At 43.2% G+C, this 25,370-nt stretch overlaps 1 protein-coding gene across 5 annotated transcripts in view; it reads left to right on the top strand.

The window, feature by feature from the left end:
• The window catches only part of MOCS1 (molybdenum cofactor synthesis 1), a 31,066-nt gene extending 14,162 nt beyond the window's left edge, over window positions 1–16,904 (top strand). For 3 of the 5 annotated variants that reach the window (XM_025896364.2, XM_018085205.2, XM_018085206.2), the window contains 7 exons: window positions 4,558–4,619; window positions 5,876–5,987; window positions 6,307–6,419; window positions 7,033–7,143; window positions 7,950–8,070; window positions 9,269–9,316; window positions 13,172–16,904. In XM_025896364.2, the coding sequence (XP_025752149.1) occupies window positions 4,558–4,619; window positions 5,876–5,987; window positions 6,307–6,419; window positions 7,033–7,143; window positions 7,950–8,070; window positions 9,269–9,316; window positions 13,172–14,040 (1,436 nt within the window). In that variant the 3' untranslated portion in view covers window positions 14,041–16,904. Of the gene's footprint in view, window positions 1–1,215; window positions 1,320–4,557; window positions 4,620–5,875; window positions 5,988–6,306; window positions 6,420–7,032; window positions 7,144–7,949; window positions 8,071–9,268; window positions 9,332–13,171 lie in introns of those variants that run through there. The other 2 variants (XM_018085207.2, XM_025896365.2) reach the window with 2 other exon arrangements.
• The last annotated feature ends 8,466 nt before the right edge of the window (window positions 16,905–25,370 follow it).

The following is a 25,370-nucleotide window of genomic DNA, read 5'->3' on the forward strand; positions in this document are numbered from 1 at the left end:
TTGGATGTGCTAACAGTGGTCTCACTTGTGGTTAGTTATGTTCCCTATCTCCGCTATTTTTTAATAGGGATAAACATAAACCATGCCTGAGGTAATCCGAGGAGGGCTGCTAGCTTTGTAACTTCTCTCCAACTGAGCAAGGAATTCCACACGAAGTTTCAAAAATGCTTGGATTTGCCCAGTCTTACAGATTCTTGCTTAAATGAATCCTAAAGCTCATCATGGAGTTCAGCTTCATGACTGGGCTTTCTTCCAAACTAAAACTGGTAGGATCTTCTGTCATTCTCTTTCAGTCCCGTAATGTAACTTCGGCGATCTGTGAACTAATTCAGACAAAACCTCTAAGTAGCCACCAGATGGTGCAACAGCCTAAGATAGATGTAGGGATGTAGAAAACCTGGAATGCTGAGAGAAGTAATGTCAGCATTTGAATCACTGCTACCAAATCGAAGTTCTGCTGGCAGGCGCAGAAAGGCTCTCTCTAGGAGCACTACTTCAGGTTTCTATATCATGATGCAGAAATCTGTTCCTGTCATAAATCTGACTGGAGCATTACCCTTCCAGCATAAGCTGTTGCATTAATCTGGTTGTTTGAAGGCAGAATTGGCTCCCAGAGCGGTATCTGGGAGTATCTCATCACAAGCAGGTGTTGACTATGCTCTTCCCTTCTGCTCTCTGCATTTGAATATTACCTAGTTTGTGACATTCATTAGAAACAAGCCCTTCTTTTGCTACTGAAGGGGCAAACCTGAGCCTCCAGCTTCTGAATTTTAAGGCCACAGCTCTTCATATCTGATTGGAAGCTGTTAGGAATAGGCTGTAAAGTAAACTGAAAGTTATTAGGGGATGTGGGTAATTTTTATTTGTATAAATGTTCTCTTCCCCTCTTTCTCCTTTAAATAAAAAAGGATCTTTAACAACAAAGAGAGAAATTGTTCAACTGAACAGCATAGAGAATGAACAGGGAAGTTTCTATTACTCAATACTTTTAAAGAGGAGAATAAAGTCTCCAAATCATACTCTTTTTTTTGGAAGTGGAGATCAGGTAAAAATAGTAACACTGAGTAATGGGGTTTTTTTCTTTTCTTTTGTTAGGGTTAAGGGCTGAAATGATGTAAAAATACTTTTTTATTGTTTGGTTTGTTGTGGGGTTTTTTGTTTTGCCTTTTTTTGTTATTGTTGTTTTTGTTTTTATTGAGGGTTTTTATTTAATAGGGGATTTCCAAGTATGGAATGAGCAGAGAATAAAGTGCCTGTCCTACTCTGCTACCCTGTCTCCTGTGGCAGTTCCAGAGCCAACAAGATATAGCTCTGTTAAGGTGAGAGGGATTCCTGGTCTTGGACTCCTACAGGCTGGTAACTTCTCTGGAAACTAAAGGTGTCATCTGATTATGGAGCTTATCAGGAGCTCAAGAAAATTGGAATCAATTTTTCCGCTCCACTGGAAAGTCATTCTAGGCTTTTAAGAAAACATTGAAAATATGTATCTTTGGTGCAAGTGCCCTGCATTACATCTGCTCTTACTTCCAAATAGTTGGGATAGAGGAAATGACTGAGATCACCAGAGATTTCACTGATGTCTGAAAGCCTGCTAGACGACCATAATGTTTCTATTTCTTCCCATCTACCACATTCTAAGGAATAAACAAATGAAAAGTGCTGGCTTCCAGGTAGCCAGTCTAACATGTTTCATAGACCGTGCCTTCTTTTTTTGTTCAGTACAAGGAAAATGAGATCATATTGTACTGTAATTGTATCCTTAAACGTTGGCCTGAAGTCTTTCTTGTTTTAAGGATTAAATGGTGGGAGGTGTTGTTCCACATAGGATTGTTCTGGATGGGTCTAAGGTTCTCTGTCCTTCAAAGTTGGCTAAAGTTTTGATTTCAGAAGAAATCTAATATGACAAAAATATTTAAATGTTTCACTGGGCAGAAGAGGAGAAAGGTTGTAATTTTGAAATATCGAACAAAAACTTAGCAAACTTCTGCAACTTGACAATGTTTCCCAACACAGTGACATCTAGTATTCATTTCTGCTCTAATATTTTGAAATGTTTTGATTTTATTCTTCTTGTTGTTCTATTGCCACACAAAGACTTTGATTCAGAAGGGATGTTTCAATAAGCATGGCAATACAAGCGAACTAACAGCTTTTTATAGAGAAAAAACAGAAAGCATTAACATGAAAATATGAAATGCAATAACAGATTTTTAATTTTTTACTGTAACAAGTTTTTGTTTTAAATAATCACCTTGCCCCAAAAATATTTTAATGGAAATAAGTTCATAGTTGTTGTTATTCAGAACAGCTGAATTTTTTGTTTGCTTGTAGAGATTTTTGAGAGTTTTTCTAAACCACACTCATGTGCTAGCATGGCAGGAGGTAAGAGGCAGACCTGGGAAGGTCACTGAGTTAGATGCATTGCAAGATGTAATCCTGTTCAATACCTCTGCAGTGAACTGAGCCCAAGCATGAGAGGTTTCAAACATGTGGAGTTTTTGTCTGTTGCTTGCCAGTGGTTGCTTCTGGCCTTTTTAGTTATGTTCAGTTTCACCTTTCTGCAATCCTGAGGTTACATGTAAAATTTTCTGAGCAGTTGCAGAGACTTTTGATCCCATTTGTGGCTCTGGATTGTGCTTACAGCAGTGTATCATTATGTCTGTTGCCACATTCTGCCTGCAAACTTGCTTAATTGGAATGAGATCTACCACAGGTGCTGCAAACTTTCTGGGCACATGCACAAGTAGGTGATGATTGAGAAGGGTGACAAGTCGTAACTTCAAACAGTTGCTTGCAAGAGTTACTTCACTGTCTTCTCTGTGCTCTTCACCTCTCGTTTTGCAGCCAGGACTAGCATTAGGACTGGCTTATAAAACAATTATATCGTCTACTTTCCTGTGCCCACGCTTTATAATGTCTTTACCAGCCAGAGAGCAGTTAAGTGAAATATTTGTCTCTCTCCTTTTTTTTTTCCTGACTTTAAACTCATCCAATATTAAGTATGCACAGAATACTGTTGGTTTATTGCTTATTTCTGCTAAATACCTACAGACTAAGGAAGGTATGATCTCTTCACTAGAGATTCTGAGTCTCCAGTAGATAATAGATAGGGAAAGGTGGGTGATGGACCTATGCAGAAAAACATATGACTAGGAACAGCACAGGGGTGGTCAACACAAACTTCTGGAACATTTTGCCCTTTTACTAGCATGTGTGAAGTATTTTGCTATTGAAGACTGCAGCTTTGGAAGAAGGAGCTTAGTCTCATGCAGTGTCTGGTCTCTCACACTTGAGTTTCATGTGCAGAATGGGAACGGAACTTAGTCTAGAACCTGGCAGGGTAGAAGAGACATTCATGAACACGGTGCTGACAGCTGAGCACACCCACTGTGCACTCAGAGCTCGGTAGTTTGCTGTCTTGTTCTTGCTACTATTCACCTTTGTTCTCCACCACTTGTTGAGTGTGTCAGGGAAGGAATAATATGTCAAGTCTAAAATGATATTTTTGTGAAAGGTCTTAACTTTACACAAAGTTGACAGAAGGGGTGGTTTGAATGAGATAATTAAGAGGCTCTCCTAAAGGACTTTGGAATTTCAAAACTGCATTGTTGCTTTATTTTTCTTCCAACTTTAAGAGGTAAATGTAGGGGCAAAGATACTTCCCCTGAGTCAAATATATTTTTTGTGTCTGAGAGAAGCTGAAAGGTGTAGGCCACCAAACGGTAGGATGAAGCTGGGCACTTCATTCCTTGATGTCACTGTAGTTTTCGACCTCTTTCATTTGTTTTTGAGGATCAGAGGCCATCTGAATTTCTTTCCTAAATGCTCTAATCCCTGCCATGTTTTGCTCACTAATTTCCCATGTTTAGTCATAAAATTATGATCCTGTAAAGTGCTGCCTGTGAATCTTCAGACTAATGGATAATCAATAGCTTTGGGAAGCCAATTACATCTGTAGCCAGGGTTGAACAGGGAATCGAGGGGCTTTTGTTTGTTCCTAAACCCACTCCACTCCATATACACTTTATAAAAATCCTTTTAAAATTCACTTAGCAATATTACTAACTGATTCAGAACAGTGAGATTCTGCCATTGCAGCAAAGATACAAGCCATTACTATAAAATAAACATTAATTTATTATTCTTTCTTCATTGCATCTGGAGGTAGTTCATAAATTCTTTCCACTTCCTTTAAGAAGAACGTAACAGAAGGAAAGTTGGGGGGGAGAGCTGGGGAAGTGGAGAATGTATTATGCTAATAATACATGGATATCCAAAGATGCAAAAAAACCATACAAATATTGTTGATTACTCAAATACCAGTTAAATACTGATCTCAGTGACTTGAGTACAGTAACAGTGGTAGTCTTTGGGAGTTGTGAGGGTGGGGTGTATATATAATTGAAGTCTATTTATTTGCAGCTCTTCCTACTTGCAGCCCTGTCTACTGAATCAGATTGGATTTATGTGTCATCTCTTTGTCTTCTACTTAATAAACTCCTTTTGCATTCTGGTTTTAAACAAGGAAAATTATTTTTCATTCTTTTTGTATTTTAGGCTTTCACAAGGTAATGGAAGGAATCCACAAAGCCACTGAACTTGGCTATCGCCCTGTTAAGGTAAAGCCAGAATTTATTTTCGCTGAAACTGTTATGTTTTACCATACATACAGTTCACCTGATGAGGAATTTATTGTATTCCACCCCATGAATAATTTCTTGTAAAACTGAAGAAAAAATTTAGTAGACTGAAGATCACACCAAGAAGTAACAAGGGAAACTCATTTCCTCGTGCAGCTGAGGGTACAGGTTCATACTGCCTCAGTCTATTGATTGCCTTGCAGCAGGCTACAGGATGGTTCTGCTCTGTATTTGCCTCCTCCTACCCTCTCTATTGAATTGACACTGAGCCAGGTGTGAACCCGGCATGGGGAGTTAACAGGCAGGAATTACCCTGCAAAAAGAGATTTTCTCCTGGTTTATCTCCTTTAGCTTCTTACAGCAGACTATTATGAGTGCCCATGTGAGAACAAGGGAAATTGAGTCCTCCTCCTTTGAGGGTGCAGGTAGACCAATTTCACTGTAATATGAAATCCCACCCTAAGTCAGCTATTTGCAGTTCTGCAGCTGGGGGTCCCTTCTGTTTCCTGAGTGCTTTGGAAATTCTATTATGTGTAAGTGGTTTAGGTATAGAGCTGTGAAAAGCATTTAAAATTAAACTTGGTTTTAGGCTTTTCTGAAAGCACTTAAGTACTGTGATGCAGGGTGTTTGGACATACAAGGCTGCCTTGCTAACAGGAGTGTTAGCAACTCCACAGCTATCTGTTGTTCTTCAGATAAAACAGAGGACCGGAGGCTCCAATGTAAATATTGTTTATGAGGAATGTGTGAAAAACTCAGTGTTAACCTCATTTTTGGAGGAAGAGCAGCAGCCTATAGCTATAGTGTATGCTGTGAACGCTTCCCAGTTCAGGGAATTTGCCTATGATCTGCCATAGAGAGTGTTACAGAAGGTAACTTGCCGTTTCTTTTATGGAAGCCATACAGTGTAGGACTGGGGAGTGGCGTTGTCCTTTTAAACAGTAAAAGCTGCCATACCTTAGGTAGGTAAGACAATGCTTGTGTTACCTAGCTTTTTTATTAGTTTTCCATTTAGCAAGGCATTTAACAACTTTAATTAGGTTGGAGCAAAAACTTAGACTAGTTAGGCAGAAATTATCATCCATGTCATTACCATTCTGCCAATTTCTCTCATAATTTTTATTAAAAAAAAATAAAATTATTTGTATCTATGTTGCCCTCCGCAAGGACTGTGAAACCTTGTCCAAGTGGGAAGTACTCTGCTCACTAATTTCAGGTGTCTGCTTTACCTGCAGGTAAACTGTGTGGTGATGCGAGGCTTGAATGAGGATGAACTGCTGGACTTTGTAGATTTTACAAAGGACCTGCCCCTTGATGTGCGGTTCATAGAATACATGCCCTTTGATGGTAAGTACTCCTGCTTTGAGATTCTTCATGGTGTGGAGTGTGCCTTAGGCAGAGGTGAATCTGATTGGTGGTTATTCGCCCCATGGACTTGTCTCTGGAAGTTTTGTGAAGCTCTTTTGGTGAATTAGAAATTGCCAGAAGTTTTATTTTTTGCAGCTTATCTTCTTCCCTGAGCTGGAGAACAATTAGTAGCAGAATTAGTTTGGGCTGGCACTCCTACAGGGAAAAATGAGATTTGTGGAGAATGTGAAGGTGGTTCTCTGCTAATTAAAAAAATAAAAGCCACAGTCTGAAGTTACACTGATTTTGTTAATTCTAGGCAATAAATGGAACTTCAAGAAGATGGTGAGCTACAAAGAAATGCTTGATACAATTAAACAGCGATGGCCTGAATTGGAGAGATTACCCTGTGAAACTTCCAGCACAGCCAAGGTGGGGTTGGACAAAGAACATGTGAAACATGCCCCCATTCTTTCCCTGCCCCAGATCCCCAAATTCTCCCAAGTTCAGCATTGATCTGGGGTTTTAGTCAGACTGCCTGCATGTGGTTTGACACTCAATAAATGCTAGTCATAGTTTTTACCTTTACAAATACAATGTGTTTCCTAGATGCCTTGGTCAGATATAAAGAATTGGCAGGCCTATATCCTGTATTTACACCTTTTGAAACTTTTGTCTGTCTATGACTGCACATTAACGTGGCTCATGAAACAGCTGTTCAGTGAAATAACTAATGCTTTAGAGTGTATAGTGTCACATGGATGATTTCTAGTTCATGGCTGCTGCCTGAGTGTTATGCTGCTTACTGGCATCACCTGTTAGTTGATTAACTACAAGTGCAAACATTTAACAAGTTTGGAAATTTCCAGGAACAGGGCAGAATAGACTGGAACCCCGATGAAATTGTTTTTTTGTTTCTTTCATATGACTTTAGAACTACAGAAAATCTATGTTAAAAATGTCTTCCAGTCTTTGGACAAGTGGAGCTTTAAAAATTAAGAGTCTATGTTTGATTCTTCTTTTTTTCTCCTCTCGATTTCTTTAGAGTTATAAGGTGCCACATTTCCAGGGACAAATCAGCTTTATCACCTCCATGTCAGAGCACTTCTGTGGATCCTGCAATCGGCTGAGGATAACAGCAGATGGGAACCTAAAAGTTGGTAGTGAAACAGGACTCTCTTTGCTTTCATGCAGTGAAAATAGTGTTGAAATGCATCCCATAAAAGTAGCTGGGATGTAAAGACACATAATTAATACCAGCTAATTCCTCTTTATTTATCCTGTATATGTTCTTGTTCCATCTTGTCAAGCTGTTAGGGAGATGTTACATCACTTTTTTTTGGTTTCTCTGTTTTGCTACCATAGTTAACTGCAGTTGTAAAACATGGTTGCAAGACTAGTAAATATAAACATTTATTCTAATCTTTGATTCAAAATCATCTTAAACATGTGACAAGCAGATGATTTCTCATTAAAAAGGATCCAAGCAGCTGTGAGGGCTTGGCTTTTGCGTTCCACAAGGATCATGTCTTGTTTCCCAAACATCTTGCAACTCTTCTCCTTCAAGAGCAGCCTGTACATTTGCTCAATGATTCTAGAAAGGGGAGGATAACCATTTCCTGCCACGTTGAAACTGGCAGTTTCTGGGGGAAAATTAAAGTTTTCAATTAAAAATTGGCACTTATGTATTGTCACCTGATATTGACAACAGCTGTGCTGCTGCTGAATGTCAGATGACCGAGGCAGCCTGAAGGTCCAATGAGCTTAGGTTGCATAAACATCCCAGGCAGTCTGTGTGTGCACATGAAGAGAGATAAAGAAAACAATCTCCATAAATGTTCCCTTCAATGGGGTACACCTCTTCAAAGCTCTTGACTCTGAGTTTAGTACAAAATACTTGTAAAAGTAATTTATTTTATTCTTTCTCATTTCTTGGCTTCTGTTTCCTTGGGTTGGCTGCAGGTGTGCCTTTTTGGGAATTCAGAAGTGTCCTTGAGGGATCACCTACGGTCTGGTGCCTCAGAGGAAGAGTTGGTTCAAATCATTGGAGCAGCAGTGGGCAGAAAAAAGAAACAGCATGCTGGTATGTTTGTTGTAACTGAGAAATAACAACAGTGACTAGGGAAAAAAATGTCCTGGTACTCATAACCTTCCATGTGAGTTAGAATCCAGACTGTCAGAAAGATTTTGACTTTTGTCCTCAAAATGATGCTCATGATGACAACAGCAAAGTGTAAAGCTAAGCAGTTGTACTGGATCACTTTATTTCTTAAAATTAGTTTACAGTAAAAGAAGTGCTAAAGCTAAATTGAGCTGTCGATCCAAGTATGCAGAAGTTTGTAGGCACTCATGTAGTACTCTGCAGAAGGTACACAAGGTCCATGATGATGCAGTCACATTTTCAGGCCGTATTAGTCTTCTCTGAATTTATATTAATATAAACAGTCACATCTTGAACCTAACTGTATTTTTGTAATCTGGCTGCAGCTGGGAATGCTGACCTCTTGTACATGAATTGGCTTTATCATCATGGATTAGTCCCCTTTACACTAAAAACATGCTTTGGCCCTTTTGTTTTCTTGCACATTCTGACAGATTAATAACAGTTGTTTTTCCCCTTTTTTCATAATGTGTAAAACAAATTTAAAGGTAGCCTTTAAATCTGAGCGTCAATTAACTTGAAAAGTACATTGGTCTGATAAAATAGTGCCTTGTAAACACAAGGGAAGGGGTGGAGGGCTTGGTTCCTTTAGTTTTAGACCATTTATTTATGAAAGCAGGGGTTGGGTGGGGAAGAGTGTACTAACGGCATTTTGCCATCAGCAGCGTTTACCTGACACTGTCTTCTTCCAGTTTTTGTTAATCTTAGTATTGTCCCTGGGACCTTCTGTGACTGAACTTCTTTGAACTGGAACACTTATTAGCAACTTCTCTATTGAACTAGTACAGTCAAATAGTATTGTTGAGAAACAAGATAGTCTCAAGTTCTTTGAATTCTATAGTAGGTAGACTGTAGTTCACATTATGGAAAACTGTCTGGGAAAGGGTTCTATGGTGTGATAGACCCATAGCAGCTGGATGCCTGGAGACTCTGGCAACTATGGTTTTAAATAATACCAGACTAGATTCCCCTCTTCCAGTTCCCTTAGTCTTTATTGAGCTTTGTTTTTCCTAGCATGCAGGTTGCACTGTGAAGAATAGAAAACTAAATATGTAAACCAGATGCATGACTTAACAACTAAAAAGCCAGGATTTTTATGTGTTCCTTATTTTATTTCTAGGCATGTTTAACATTTCCCAGATGAAAAACCGGCCAATGATCCTGATTGGTGGGTGACAAATCAGTACGTAAAAAACATAAAATGATTTTGTTCGATTTCTGTCTTTGGGAAAGCAGAATAGATTAGGCTTCTAAGTCTATCTTGTGTTTGATTCTGGCTTAGGTTTAGGCAAAGAAATGGGCTTCTTAAAAGGCAGTTGTGGTTAACATGCTGAAGTGAGAGAGAAGGAAAGGTTTAATGTCGCTACCAAGCCTTATCCAGTCTTCTAATTGACAGCACTGCTTTTGTTTTCTCAAATTATGAAAGTTCATTACATTTTCCCAAAGGGATAATTAGCTTTCCTACTTTATTTCCTATCAGCTTCCTTTGTACTTCATAAGAATAGTATAGTAACTTATAAGACAGTTTGGGGTGAATTTTGACCATATTGCCACATAGATATAAAGGATGCAGGATGGACTTTTATCACTCAATAAAGAAATTCAACTTTGCTTATAATATATAGAGCCAGCAACCTGATGCAAGTGTTCCCACCTCATTACTTCATTACTTCAGAATCTGAACTGTGGGGCTTTGTTCTTTTGAAATTACCTCTTACTACTGCAAAGTCTTAAAATATAACTGTGAAACCCCTGTGGACCAAGAGCTTTTCTGCTCCTTCTTGTATCTCTTGAAGATGTTTGCTAACTCTCCCTTCTGCCTGAAGCTCTGTTTATGAGTGATGTAGCACTGCTGAGGTTCTCTTAGTGATTTTTTATAACTCCTTCAGTGTGATTTTACCTCCTCTGTGCCTATGTTTTCCTGTTTGGTAAGATAGCTATCTTCCCAAAGACCTTAAGAAATGGTTACAGGAGTTAGCACTGTGAGATTAATTGCAAGATGTTCTGTTGTTCCTTATGAGTAAGGGACAAAAAAACCAAAAGCAGCAAGGGTGGAAGAGATGAACATTATGTTTCAAATCCAAACTCTCATCCTCCCACTGATGTTTAGGAGTAGGTTAACTGCTGGGCAGCTTAAAACACAAGTTTTAAAAAAGTACCCTTGGGTACTTTTCTTCACTGGGAATATATTTCACTTGGTGCCCCCCTTAAAAGGGCCATCATTTTCCATGGTGAGTGGTAGAAGATTGTCTCTGAGTTGGCTTTTGCTCTTTTGATTTGGCCACTGCTGCACTGTGTTCCAGGAAAATGGGAAGGAGAACGCTTTGTTTCAAGTGTTAGCTGCATTAGGAGAAAAATTCTGGTTTTCTTAAGATGAAAAATACTATATTATACTTTTGACAGCTCTCTGGGTCCTACATAATTTTTCAAGATGCCTTTAGAAGGATTCACACACTCCAAAGTTAGCATTCATAGCAATGTTTGGATGTCTACAGATCAGATCCATCCCATTTCCTCCTGAAAAGTGCTTTAACATTGTCTGACATACACTGAAAGAGGCAGCCTGTCCAGGTCTTTCTCCCTTAGCTGTTCCATATCCCTTTGAGACTGACTGCTGGCAGTCACCGCATCTATGAAGAGCTGGAGATGAGTGGAGAGTGTCCCACTGTGACACATGGGGAATAATTAGGAGATTTCCTAATTGTGTTTTGAATTACTTACAAACTTCAAATAATACTGGCGTGCAAGCAGTCAGTGGGGGAGTGTGTGCATGGAATTAATTTAATGAAATTTAGTGAATGCTGTGGAAATCACTAACTGGTTTTGCTAGGCCCAGTAAGCCAAACCTGGCATCTTCCCTGCACTGCTGTTGTCTGATCCTTTGCTATATGGTTTGTATCCTATTTCCCTTAACCAAAATATTCCTTTTGGCAGGTTGTTCTCCTCATGGGTTTATTTCAGTTATGGGAATTTCCTCATTAATTTAAGTACCTCCTGCCTTCTTTTCTGCCCCTGGAATTATGCTAGTTGGAAGCTAACACAATTAAACTTCAGGTGCAGTAAGAGAATATAAGGAGATGGGATTTGTCAGATGGTTTTGGTATAATGTTATACAGAAAAACCATTATCTATGTTTTTATAGGTATGCGAGCAGTTTGGGTGAAAATAGACATGACTAGGTTCAACTTCAAGAAGTGTAGGTTGTTAGAAAAAGTTCAGATGCTTTGCATGTATTACTGCCTACTGTCTGTTTACTTATCACTCTACTTGAGCAAACAGTGCTTCTCTTCCCTGCTCCAACCCATGTGTGCTTACCCTGTGGAAGGAAGTCCTTGTCTGCCTTTGCAGTTCAGCTTCTTCTGACGACAAGATGCCTTGCCGGCAGTTTAGCTTCAGCTTTAATCAGGGAATCCAGAAGTACTTTTCATTCAGAATTTTTAAGGGAATATTAAGGTCAGGTCCCACTATGAAGAGAAAGAGAAAGAAAGGAGCAATAAGCAAAATTTTCTGTGCTTTTCTAAAGCAGAGCAATGTTACACTCAGTCCATTTATGTCTATTTAATCCCATTACTCTGAAGGTAAATACATTACCTCAAAACTCACAGAAATCTTAAATTTAGTGGATAAGCCATCAGCTGTAGAACAAAAAGGGCCTTTGTCTGAACTAAAATTATTGCAGTGATTAAAAAAAAAATAAATGAATGGCTGATTTAACCTTCAGGAATGGGTACTTTGAATGTTTGGAGGGTACTCTGGATGAAAAAGGTCCTAAGTACATTAGTCTTGTTTTGGCAGAGGCTAAAAGGAGATTGGTTGGTTTGTTCTTAAAAAAGGAGGGGGACAGGGGGCACAACCAGAACCTTATCCATGCTATGTCTGGCATGTGGACAATCCAAGGCAATACCTGTAGGTCTGGGCAGCAGAGGTAGCTCAGCAATGTGCAGAGGGGTCGGGAAGCTATTTTGATGCACCTGTGGATAGGTAGAAAAGGGAGTCCCCAAATACCAGAGCTACCAAAGGAGGTTATTGAACAAAATTCCTAATTCCATGTTTCTCAGAACAGAGAGAGCAGGAGCTTCAGAAAAAGAGAAACATGCTTATCAATGAGGCTGTTAAACTGGAGCTTAGCCACTTACCTCTATACTGCTTTCTTTACTTACAGAACATTTTATTCACTTTTATGTGAAAAAGACTCCTTCTGTCTTCACACTTGGCATTTAGCCCAATGCAAATGCCAAAACCAAGGGATTAAATGGTGAAAAGGGGCAGGAGGGCCTACTCCCTCTCTGCCAGCTAGGAGCTCTGCCAGCTCGACTTGGAACATACTTCTGAGTAGATTTAAAATCTGTCTGTCAATGAGGGGAGTATGGTTTTCCCAGTGCTTAAACTTCAGCTGTCATTAACGTGTTAAGAACTGGCAGTAATGAGAGGTTCCCATCACCCTCTGAGCTTGTAGACAGTGCAGTTGCAGATGCAGTGCTTCTGGTCCCTGCTGTCCTCAAGTGCTGGCATGACCCTTCCCTGCAGAAGGAGATGAAAGGCGGAAGTGCAGCCGCCTGTGCGGGGAGGGAGGTGTTTGGAAAGGCAGAGTTGAGAAGCTGAATGTAAGAATTTCCTATTAACACTGCCAGGCTTTCGAAAGAAGTCTGGTGCTATGATGATCTCAAATGATGCTGTGACTCACTTTTCTTCAGAAGTGATGTTGCTATAAGGTTTCTGGGCTGTTGTTTCTCAAACGGTGTTAATACTTTTTGAAAGTAAATTGTTTCTTCTTTTCAGGGACCTTGAAATGAGTGTTTTGAGTCCTGAGGACTGTAGTAGCAAACCAGGAAAGGCAGGAACTAACTGATGAGAGGGAAGAGAAAGCTTGAGGAAAAAAGTAGATGTTTGCAGGCTTATTGAGGTTTTTGCATCACAGGAAGTCCCAAGCAGTGCTCTTACAGGGTTCTCACCTGCTACAGACAGCTTAGCTTTCCAGTTAGTTAGATATATTCTCATGTTACTTTTTGGTGTTTTTCCCCAGAGCCTACATTGATGTCATTCCCACTATGCCAAGATGCCCTACAGAATCCCTCAAATTCAAAACAGTGGGGCCACACATTTAGCCATTGGCTGACTTTGAGAGCAAGTTTACCCAGACAAAAGGGGAAAGCATTAATGAAAAATAAGCTTACAGGACAACTTTTCCTGCCAAGATCTCACCCAGAGCAACAGTGGCACATAACAGGAATTCTACAAACCCAGCTCAGAGGCTACTGTGTCTTCCAGAAGGACCCAAGCTCCACATTTGATACAAAGTGCCTTGACACTTCTCTTGTTAGCCAAGTTTCTGGGGACTGTCAGTCCAAAGAGGCAAGTTCAGGATCGGAATTCTATACCATGGATTTGGGATCTTGCACCAAGGTACCTCGTGCCTCTGACAACTTGACTCACACTGATGAGGAAGGACGGGCCACAATGGTCGATGTTGGAGGGAAGCCAGATTCAAGAAGAAGTGCTGTTGCTGGTGCTGTGGTCCTGCTGGGTGAGAAGGCATTTGGGATGGTGAGGCAAAACCAGGTGAAGAAAGGGGATGTGCTGGCAGTAGCCCAGATTGCAGGAATTCAGGGAGCCAAGCTGACCAGCCAGTTGATCCCATTGTGTCACAACATCCCGCTCTACCATGTTGAGGTGTCTCTGAGTCTGGATGAGGCTAGATATGCAGTGGTGATTCGCAGCTCCTGTCAGACCTGGGGGAGGACAGGTGTGGAGATGGAAGCTCTGACAGCTGCCAGCCTGGCTGCCCTGACAGTGTATGACATGTGCAAAGCAGTTACTCATGACATTGTCATCGAAGATGTGAAGTTGCTTAGTAAAACAGGTGGGCAGAGGGGAGACTTCTCAAGGGTCTAGGTAATATCCAGATACCTCCAGCCCTCCAAATGACCACTGCTCATGTTCAGCCTCTTACAGAACTACTTTTTCTCATCTGGTGGGCTTGGAGACATCAGCAGATATACAGTACAGCAACCCCATGACTCCAGTATTGCCTTACTCTGTCAGCTTACTGCTGGGTGACCAGTGAAGCCACTTATCCCGGTTAAAAACCATATGTGTTTTCTAGAGGACAAATTTCTCTGCTCTGCCAATACCTCCATTTCAGTGTCCTCACAATGAGCTTGAGGAAAGATGCGTGTTTATACCACAGAGGTTTTTGGTTTGAGTTTTGGTGGACTTTTTTTCCTTTGTGCTGTGAAATACTGACACCTGCTGTAATCACACCATGCAACTGAGCTCTGGAAATAAAGCAAGCACTGAAAGTGCTGTTATTTGGCAACTATTTTTAAGACAAGGATTAAGATTTCAGAATTGTGTCTATCTGCCTGTTCTCCTAACCTCCTTGGTTGAATTTAGAAGGTGACAGTGAGAAGAACATAGCTGAGGAACTTCACCATACAGCAGAGATTATAACCATGGAACAGTCAGGGTCAGGTGGCAGCTCCCATCCCTTTGCATTGCTACTGCTTTCCTTCACAGAATCAAAAGATCTCAGAATGGCTAAGACTGGAAGGGGCCACAGTGCATCATCTGATCCAACCTCCCTACTCAGGCAGGGTCATCCTGGAGCACATTGCACAGGACTGCATCCAGAATGCAGTATCTTCAGCAAGGAAGCCTCTACAACCTCTCTGGGCAATCTGTTCCATTGCACGGTCACCTGCATAGTAGTTCTTCTTCATAGTCAGGTGGAACTTCCTGTTCATCAGCTTCTCTGTGTTGCCACTTATTCTACTGTTCAGCATCACCAAGAACAGCCTGGCTTCATCTGCTTGGCACTCCCCCCGTTCCAATACTTATAGACATTGATGAGATCCTCTCTGTCACCTCTTCTAGAGGCTGAACAGGCCCAGCCTTTCCTTTTAAGAGAGACACCTGGATGTGGGAAATATGTGGATATGATTTTCAAAAGAACAAAGAATATGGCAGCTGCCCAGTTCTCTGCAAAACATGATGCAGAAACAGGAATTCTAGGTTTGAAAGAATTATTTTGCTGATCTGAAAGACATGTTTTACAACGTTAGAAGCATGTTCTGCCATTTTGTCCTTAGCACTGGAATACATTGATGCCCTGCATTTGCATTCTTAAGGGCTTAATTGTGCTGTGCACAGAAGTAGGTATCAGCTCTCCCTGATTTTAGAAAGAGATGTCACACCAAACGCTAGAAGACTCCAAATTTTTTAATTCTATGGTGCAGTTCCTAGTAACCAGCAACCTGCATAGTCCTGACAGATAAAACAAAGTTAATACTAGTAGCCACTTGAAAGAGTAAGGTAATTGCTTTTGCCTTGGCCGGAGTGTTTTCCTGCATGTTTCTCTGACTTGCTTTCATGAAGTCTTCTGGCCTTGGAGCACTTGAGTGTCTCCATAAATAGAGCAGTGGCCACTGTCATGTAACATTAAATAGTTTTGATAATTGACTGTCCTAGATAAGAAATTACTCAACATTCTTGTTAATACTGATAGATCCTTTTCAGATGTTAATTTAAGTGCTTTAAACAGGGTGTTACTAGTTTACTACTGCTTATGGGTTATGTGAAGTTGCATATGATTCAGGGTGCTTCCTCTCCATATGCACAGTGTTGAAGACAGCTCTAATAAGGTCAAAGACTCTACAAAAAAAAGCTTTGCAAGTAGCTGCTTCTCATGAAATAACGTTAAATTACTGTGAGCATTATTAAAGCACATACCACACTGCCAACACCCATCATGCTCACTTAAAGTAAGCACAGGTCTAAGATGAGGAGGCAATAGGTTTTACTACAAATCTCGTACACTAGCTACCACAAAAGGCATTTTTTTCCTTTGCAGGTGAATGAATTTGATTCTTCACTCACTGTCACTGGGAGATAAGGCACATACAGTGACAGACATAGCAGCTATAGCTGAAAGGGAAAGGAGTCTGGAAAACTTGACGCCAAAATTCCATGAACATTTGTACACCTACGTTCAGTGTTACAGTCCTGACTCCCTTGATATCACTGTGCTTCTCAGGAGAGTACCTAGCATTGCCGTACTGAGCACCAACAATTTCTCCCTGATCCTGCAAATACAAGAGACTGTGTTCATCTGTGGAATCGCACAAAAGTCATTTGTGGAATAGCACAAAAGTCTCCTTAGCTCAGCATGGAAACAAATTGCCAGGAAAAGGAAGCACATGTGTAACCTGTTAACTGATGTACACAAGCACTTACCTGTACTTAGCATACACAAAGCACCCAAACTTTCACCCAGTCTCTAGATAATTTTGAAAGTGAAAAGGAAACTAGATGTACTCAGTAGTAATAAACCGATGCTTTAGGCACATGATTCTCTAGCTGCTGCTAAGTTTGCTGTCATGCTGTAAAGCTCACACAAAGGACTCAGGACCATACAAGGGACTACTGAAGCACACACATGACCACCAAGCACATCTTGCTACTTACGCACATTTCACTACTTTGTTGGTTTGAGAGTGGCTGGAAGTGTAGGGCAAACTGACTTTGGTGCCATTTTATGTTCATGTTACATTATCAAGTCTTTAAACTATGCACATTTATAGGTAATGAACCAAGCATGAGTCAACAGAACATTTTGTGAGAGAAATGAGTTGAGAGCGCTGTATGTTTCAGTGGTCCTGGGTGGGCCATGGTGTAATATATGTTGATGAACTGACTACTTTTTGGAGGCTTGCTTTTTTTTGTCCACTGTATTTTTAATAAATACTAGTTGTAATGGAGTATGTTTTGCATTACTTTGAATACCCTTTTTATTCAGTCAAAGGAACATCTATGTTTTAACCCACGAGCTTTTATGAACAGTTACCTTGGGACAAGCACCAAGACAGACTTTACAAGTTGCAATAATTAGTCAGCAATTAGCAAGGGACTGCTCACAATAACTTATTACTATAAAAAATCTGCATTTTTTGTTGCTGTTGAGTGAAACTCATCACAATCTGGCTGTTCCTAAACTGTGTAATCTTGTGGGTTTAGCATCATAATTTATCATCTCTTGTCATTATCCCAGCTCCTGCCACAAGCCTGTTCTGAGTCAGTGGCTGTGTGTAACAGCACCGCTTTTTGTTACAGAGGAACATAAGGAGCTGGTGCCTCCAGAGTTCTTCCTCTTAGTCTGAGTGACTGCACACTGAAACCAAGGTCTGGGGAAGTGCCCGTGTAAAAGGCCGTTCCTCCTGTATCATGAATAAATTTTAAGGGAAATTCCCCTTCTGAACCATCTGAGCTTCCCGAAAAGCTGTCATGTCTCCTGCTACCAAGAAGGTGTGTTCCTACCTGAGGAAGACCAGTCCATTGAGCTGTTCACAGTAACCACCCACAGGGCTCTTCAAGAAGGCAGAGATGGCACCTGTACTCCCAAAGGGTCTTTTTTTCCAGGTACAGCCGTGGCACTTGGGGACATGGGTTAGTAGTGGACTTGGCAGTATTAGGTTAATGGTTGGATTCAATGGTCTTAGAGGTCCTTTTCAACCTAAGTGACTCTATGATTCCAAATGCTGCCAATTGTGAAATGAGAGCGCAAAGCTTTACATGGTTTTTCTAGGAGCTGCTTCCTAATTTGGAACCAGGTTTTTGAAGATTTAACCAGAAGGAACACAGTAAAGCACCAAGCCCACCACCTCCTCCTGAAGGGTTCCATAAGAGCACAAGTTGCACTTCTGTGCACATCAAACAAAACTCAAATGCAAATACTGCAGATCGTGGCAACCCTCCCACTGCACGTGCAGTAGAGCTCTTACCTGCTAGAAGCTCTCACTTGCCCCAGCTCACACTCCATTTGTGTGTTATTGTCTCTTCACTGCGAATCCAGCCTGCGTCCTTTGAGGCAGCTTGGCCTATCTTTCCTTCATGCCAGCTTCCTGATGCTACTTACCCCACCCTCAGATTGTCCTGTTAAAGACTGGATGCAACAGGGCTGCTCACTAAGAATTCTTTAAGAGATTAAAGCTATGTCAAAGAGAATAGTGCTTTCAGAAAGTGCTGAGAGAAGAAGAGTGGGGTATGGAGGGAAAACATGACTTGAAATACCTCAGGGAGGGACCTTTTCTGAATGGGAACCACTCAAAACCACATTCTAAAAGCAACAACAGCTGAGCACTAAAAAGGGGAATTAATTTTTTTAGCTACTCTAAGCCACTGGTGACCTGCAGTAATTCCTGTAAATTGCTGATGTTACTCAGCTTTACATGGGATTTGACTGAACAGAATCTGGCCCTTTGGTCTGCCCCTTCCTTGGCACTTTGCTAGTTCTCAGCTTCTTGCTTTGCTAGCTCTCAGCTCCTCCTTGCTGCCTCAGCAGCAGTCAGGCAGGCCTGTAACAGCTGAAAAATGGCTGCTGCATCATGTGTGCTTTGGCCAAGACAGAACTGCTAATTAGTTAACTGGAAACACAGTTCACTTCCCTCCACTTACCAGAGCCTCACTCCAAGAAACACCTAGTGTTTCAGGGAACCTAAAATCAGTTGGAGTTGACGCAGTGGGCTGACCAGGTTTTCAGTTTTTTGGGCTTTCAGATTAAAGCTTCAACGTAGGTCTCAAAACCAGTGGATGTGAGGAGCACTGCAAAGTCATGATGATTGCAGGCAACCCCCTGGCATGCATGGCATAGTCCCCAAGAAGGCACATGATGGAGCATCTGAATCCTTTGTCACAGGTCAGGCCTGAGAAGGGCTTTGGGTGAACTCAGTGCACTCTGTCATAACAGCAGGGGCACAACAAGCTTAAACAGTACTAGCTGAGACACAAATCCAGCTGTCTCTACCTTTCCCTGTCCTTCCATGCTGGCAGTGCCATGTTTAGAAAACTTTCAGTTTAGCATCTCTATTTTTGCACTTATCCTCTTTGCTTCTTTGGAGAGTAGACGGTACCCAAAATAGTAGCAGTGAAGTGCAGCTGAGTGCAAGTTCACCAGAAGGCATGGAATGGATGCTCTGAGACACTGCTGGGCTTTGCTCAAAGTGGAGCAGCCCAACCAACCAGCCATTGCTCAGCTCCGTGTGCACAACCCAACACGCATGGCCATGGCCATCAGGCAAGGTGGCTCTCCATCCATCCACGCAACAGTTACTCCATGGAGCAAAGCTTCACAACTCATGATTGGTTTGCTTCCAGAACCCCAGATAAGCGGAGACAATTGCTTCATCAATGACTCCGTCAACAGAGAGGGCATAATCTCAAATTCTGGAGAGCCTGCTCAAAATCAGAAACTCTCACTACTACTAAACTCTTCCTGCATGAATTTAGTCTTTAAGTGCAACAGAAGCAGTCTCTTCTATACCCATGATATTTTCAGGGTGCCCAGCTGAAAGGATGCAAGGCCAGCAAAAGCAGCATTTGCATTTGCAAAGTCAAGAGCAGCTTGGCTGCAGTGTGACAGGAGGTAGGGGAGGAAGAGGAGGAGACAGCAGCAGGTCTAGGCAACTGTAAAGCTGTGTTAGTATTATGCTTGGAAAACAACACATGCTATCAGATGTATGCCGCTGCATTGGTAATGCCCTGGGCCAGTTACCTGCTGGTGCACGTTGTGGCAAAGCTGTCAACATCAGCAGAGCTGCACAGTGTCACACCGGCAGAGACTGGGCCAGCAGCTTCTGCTGCTGGGGGCTGGCAGAGAGGGGTTTCAGCTGCACAGTCTGACCTGCTGTTACTGCAGCCTTAATGAACTTAGGTTTCCTTATCAGGGTAATTTTGGCACTCAAGGGTCCCCATGTTCATGGTTCCAGCAAGGCTGGAATTGCTGTTTTGAGGCAGTGTGTGGAGCTACACCACCCATTCCTCCTTCTCTCCCTCCATCTCCTCTCCAGCTGCCACCCACAGTCTCCACACTTCAGAAAGCTGCCCTTCCCCACCCTGTGCCTGACACTGAATGGAAATGTTTTAGCTCTATGTGGCTCACTTGGCTTCTGCAGATCAACCCCTGGGGCCATCCTCATCCCAGATCCAAGAAATGAGCTGAGGGAAGGGAATAATTTCTGCTGCCCCTGAAGCCTCATCTCTCCTATTGCAGCTGGCAGCTCAAAAGTCTCCATCCTGCCAAGACTGAATCTTAATTGAGATCAGTGGAAAAGACAAGCTGCTGCCAGGGCCGCCCTGATCCTGGGCTTATAGAGAACACTGGCAGAGCTCGCCCAGCCTCACATGAGAAGACCTTCACTAGGGTTTGCAAAAAATAAAATTCCCTCCAGTGCTGTGGTGGTATCAGTGGAAGCAGCAGGCTGAAGGCAAGGAGAGTAGATGGCTTAGCCAGGTAGTTTGCAGAGGAGGAGCAGGCAAAACCACATCACATGGAAAATCCTCCCATCCCTGCAGCCTGCTGGGAAGGGAAGCCACCAGCAAGGCTGAGGGGTAGCTGGAAATCCCCAGGCCCTGCAGTGAATTCAAATACTACAGCCAGCTCTGAACAAACATACAAAACTATCACAGTCTTGCCCAGAAATGCTCTTGCCAAGGGCTATAGGAAAAAGGACAAGGTAAGTTTGCCATCTTAGGAGAGAAAGTCTAGAGCAAAACCTCTTCAAGCATCCCATCTGCATGTGGCACCAGGATGCTACATGATGCTTTTTCCAAGCCACAGATGCTGACTTCAAGCCCACTTGGTTCAAAGACCCTGGCAGAGCTGACTCATACTTCTGTGATTAGGCACAGTCTAGCCATCCCTTTGCCTTTGAGGAGGCAACCAGAAGCAATACTGCCAACTCCTAATGCACCCAAGGTGGGTGCTCCTCACCCAACTTCCTTATGAACAGAGTCCTGTCATCTCACCACTGTCTTGTCCCAGCAGTAGCAGCAGCAATGCACAGCAGGAGCAGAGCAAAGCAAGTAGCCATAAGCCTGGGTGATTTTGAGACACCATTTGTTTCATCTTGCAGATTGAGGTGCATCTCCAAATCCCTACATCAGAGCAAGGCCACAGTGGTAAGGTCTTGCTTGGACTGGGAGTTTAAGAGCTCCCCTTGCTGACTCAGGGTAACAGAGTTACCAGCAGCTTATGCAACAGATGCCATGTCAGAGCTGCTGGACCTGAGCAGTGAAAACAGTCTCTTGCTTTGGTAAAACATCTTTAATGGGATTTTCCAGCCAGCAAACACGCTTTGAGGGACACACCCAGGACATTCAGCCATCAGCAATACAACTGCATGCAGAAGGCTCTTGGCCAGCCAGACTGGGAGGGGTATTTAAACACAAGTTTCTTGCCTTCGTCTTTATAGCCTGCTATTTCTCTCCCAGCTCACTGAGGATGCCTCAGAGTACATCCCTCTGGACTGTCCCAGATGCAGCAGAGGCACAGCAAGTAACAGCCCATCACTGGTAAACCATAACTTTTGTAAACCTGTGCCAGAGAACTCTAGCTGAACCCCAGCAGCTGGAGGGGTTTTCATTTCCACTTCTCCAAAGCTGGTATTTCAAGGTGTTTTTATTTCTTTCTAATCAATGCACATGGCCAGCTCCAGAGGGGGCTGAATGAGGAGAGGGAGGCAGTGCAGCCACTGTATCTGTACAAAGTATTTCCACATGCAAGTGAAACAAGGCTCCACTCGCTTGGTGCGTGTTTTGCAGTGCGGTTACGGGCTGTCGTTCCGCCTCCACAAAGCTGTTATTTATTTACTTAAAGACTTGCATTCCATGGAAAAAGATGCCCCAAGATAGCACTGTGTTTCTAAAATTAAACCCAGCTGGATGGAGTGGGGAGCAAGCAAGTGAGCACTCCTGTGCTCCCACCAGCAGCAGGAATGGCTCCTCATGTCCCAGAGTCCCCCACCCTCACTGAGCTGCAGTAGAGCCTGGCAAAATGCCTCCTGTGTCCTCAGTCGTGAGGGGAGGCAGCTCTCTGTGAAGCCGGGCTCAGACCAAGTGCCGTACTCAACAACAGGTGTGCCACTGCTTCCCGTGGTAGAGGATCAGGGCTCTGCAAAAGCCCCCACGCTCCTGCAGGACAGCAGACACCCCACTATGTGCTTGACACAGATTTGAGTGTGGCCAGAAATCCTTTAACAGAATTTGTGAGGACAGACTGCATTCTTGAGGCTCATCTCCTATCTAATCCAGCCAAGATTTTCTAGTTTATGTGTCACTGGTAGCATCTTTCTCACACTAAAGCTCATTTAACCCTCATTGTTGTAACCTAAGTTAAGAAACCTGTTTTCACAAAAACCATTTATAGAGGGGAAGGAGAACACCCAAGTGTTTCTCCAACTTCACATGGCACCAGCAAGAAATCCTCCCCAGACACACTCTCAGCACCTGTTCCCCTGTCTGACACACATGCACAGGGGCCACCTCTACTTCAGCAAGTGGCTCCACTCAGACACAAGTGCATCAGCATGTCAGAGCAGCTGGTGCTAGAGCTGCTACTCAGGGGTTTTACCAGGGCCTAGATTTAGCCTTATCCCTCAGACAAAATGTCTCCTCACACACACAGCTGAAGCTCTCCAAAGGACTGGTTGGATACTAGTGGAGCCCCCTGCACCCATCGGGGTTGGGAGCGCCTTAGAGGCTCTTGGGAAGCAAAGTTCCAGGGATGGCAGAGGTGCCTTTGCTGGGGAAATGGGGAGGAAGGTGGGGTTCAGCCTCAAACCTCGCTGCTCTGCACAAATGTGGGACAAGGAAATATGGCAAAGAAGTCTGAGCCAGACCCAGCAGTGGAAGAAATAGGGATGATGGCTGATGGGGATGGCTGAGCAACAAGAAAAATGGTGAAAACTTTAGTGAGGTAAGGGATGCATGTACAGCTGCTGCCCCCAGGTGCATGTGCCAGCTCCCCCATGGCTGAAGGATTATGCCCTCTCCTGAGCACAGGCAGGAGCTGCTGTTCCTTCAGCTATGAGCAGAGACAGTCCCTGGCATCATGAAGCCTGTTTCAACCAAGACAGGAAGAAGAGGACAGTCCCACCACTACAGGCCTGGACTACGACCCAGGAGGATCCGACCACAGGGATGTGGGCCAGACCAACATGTCATGCTTGGTAAGTAATTCAAATTATTGTTTGCATATGGGGACACTAACATGACATTCCCATTGCTCTGTTCACTCAGCAGTGAGCACCTGGAGACAGATCTCCAAGCCTGAGTGCTCCTCATGCCTGACGTGCATCTGGAGAAAGTGATGTTTGCTACCAGACTGACAAGGCTGCTTTTAGCAAATGTGGCTTTTTCCCCTTGGTTTCTCCCAAATGTTCACAGAATATGCTGAGTTGCAAGGGACCCACAAGGATCATTGAGTCCAGTTCTTAGCCCTGCACAGGACCATTCCCAAGAGTCACACCATGTGCCTGAGAGCATTGTTCAAAACCTTCTGGAACTCTGTCAGGCTTGGTGCTGTGACCACTTCCCTAGGGAGCCTGTATCAGTGCCCAGCCACCCTCTGGGTGAAGAGCCTTCTTCTAATATCCAACCTGCAACTCCCCTGACACAACTTCAGGCCCTTCCCTTCACTGGTCACCACAAAGAAGAGATCAGTACCTGCCCCTCTTCTTCCCCTCACAAGGAAGTTGTAGACTGCAATGTTAGAGGAAGATTTCACCTCCCTGCCTCCCAAGGGAATACCTCCACATATACTGGTGATAACCCAGATCCTGTTCTAGTGACTGTGAGAGGTGCAGACATTCAAGGTGTCAAAGCTCATTGCAGAGCTGAGGGAAAGGGTGAGTAGGAGTAAGAAGGGAAGCAAGCTGGCCACCACTCCTGTGAGAAGCTCTCAGGAAAGAGCTTGTCCCTCATCAGAGCTCAGCTATTTCTGTGACTACGTTCATTTTCCCATAATTATACTGGTTCTGCTCTGTGCAGCACTAAGTCAGGTCTACTGATCCTTGTCCAAGCTCCTCCTGCCTTCCTGTTTGTATTAGGGCGCCAGCATGGGTTAAAAATTAGAGAGTAAGATTGACTCAGTATCTGATTTATCCCCTTCCTTTTCCCATCTCGATTTGGGATATGCTGGTCAGCATCCCCCAAGGAGAGGATTAATCAGGAACAGACAGAGAACTGGCAGCTGCCTGACAAGGACAAGATCACAGCTATAGGACAAGCTGCAATTTGGAATCTCTTTCTTTGACTCTGGTAGAAGTCCAAGACATGCTTGCTGATGCACGCCAGCACTGACACCCCAGGAGTTGGCACAAGATCAGCACCCCCAAAGCCACAGCTAGCTCTGGTCCCAACGTCACATTGCTGCAGTGCTGGAGCAGCTTTTGCGGTGAAAGGCTGACCATCCCTGTGACTACAGAGGCAGCTGCAGCTCTCCAGCTGCAGAAGGGACCTCCTCTCCACTTACAGAGAAGCTATTATTTCAGGGACCAAAGCAAGGGAATATGTTACTGCCGTTCTAAAAGGGCAACACAACATCTTTAACATTTGCTCCCTGGATGAACAAGAGCTGCACCACGAGGAGAACGACAGGAAGGTAGGACATGCTGTCCGATCTGCCTGCCAACTTCTGTCCCATTAGAGTGATGCCTGTGTGTGAAGCCAGGCTGAGTGCAGAGCAACAGTGTTTGTACCACAGACAGTCCTCTGCCAGGGGCTTCACTTGGAGCCCAAGCTCCTGCAGCTGTTAATAGCACAGAGGTGGCAGATCCACAAGGTGGGCAAGCAAAGGATAATGGCAACAGAAAGGACTTGTGAGTACACAAGAGGAAGGTGAATTGGGCTCAGGTGTTGAAGAGAACCAGGAGCAGAAGCAAGGGTTACTTTACAACAGAGTGGGACATGGCTCCAAAGAGTTATTTTCCTACTTGGGAGCCCAGAAGGAAGGAAAAGCCTAGATTGGACAACCCTGGGTAAAATCAGCTTCTTCTACAAAGCAAGAACAGATCCAGACTTGCTTGGGGCACAAACAGTCTGTGTTACCCAAGGAAACTCTTGCCCAGTTTATAATACTCTGTGAGCTCAAGGGTAGCTCAGCAAGCACTTGGCTGATTCCTACTTTTCCCCCTGAAAACACCTTGTGACTATGCAGGGGCTAAAATGACAGTTCCATCACACCCAAAGGCCTTCACATTCAAACAAGCTGCCAGCCAGGCACATCCTGCATCAGGCCCAATCACAGGAACACACAGTAGCAAAGAAATGCTTTAGAACACCATTTCTTACCTCTGGAATCCAGTGACCACCTAACCTTCTTGAGGTGGTGGGGAATCCATCTTTGTTTTTTTACAATATTGCCACAAGGCCATAACCAAATTAAAAATAGC

Source organism: Manacus vitellinus, unplaced genomic scaffold (genome assembly GCF_001715985.3).
Source record: "Manacus vitellinus isolate BGI_N305 unplaced genomic scaffold, ASM171598v3 scaffold_8_pilon, whole genome shotgun sequence".
Classification (NCBI taxonomy): Eukaryota; Metazoa; Chordata; class Aves; order Passeriformes; family Pipridae; genus Manacus; species Manacus vitellinus.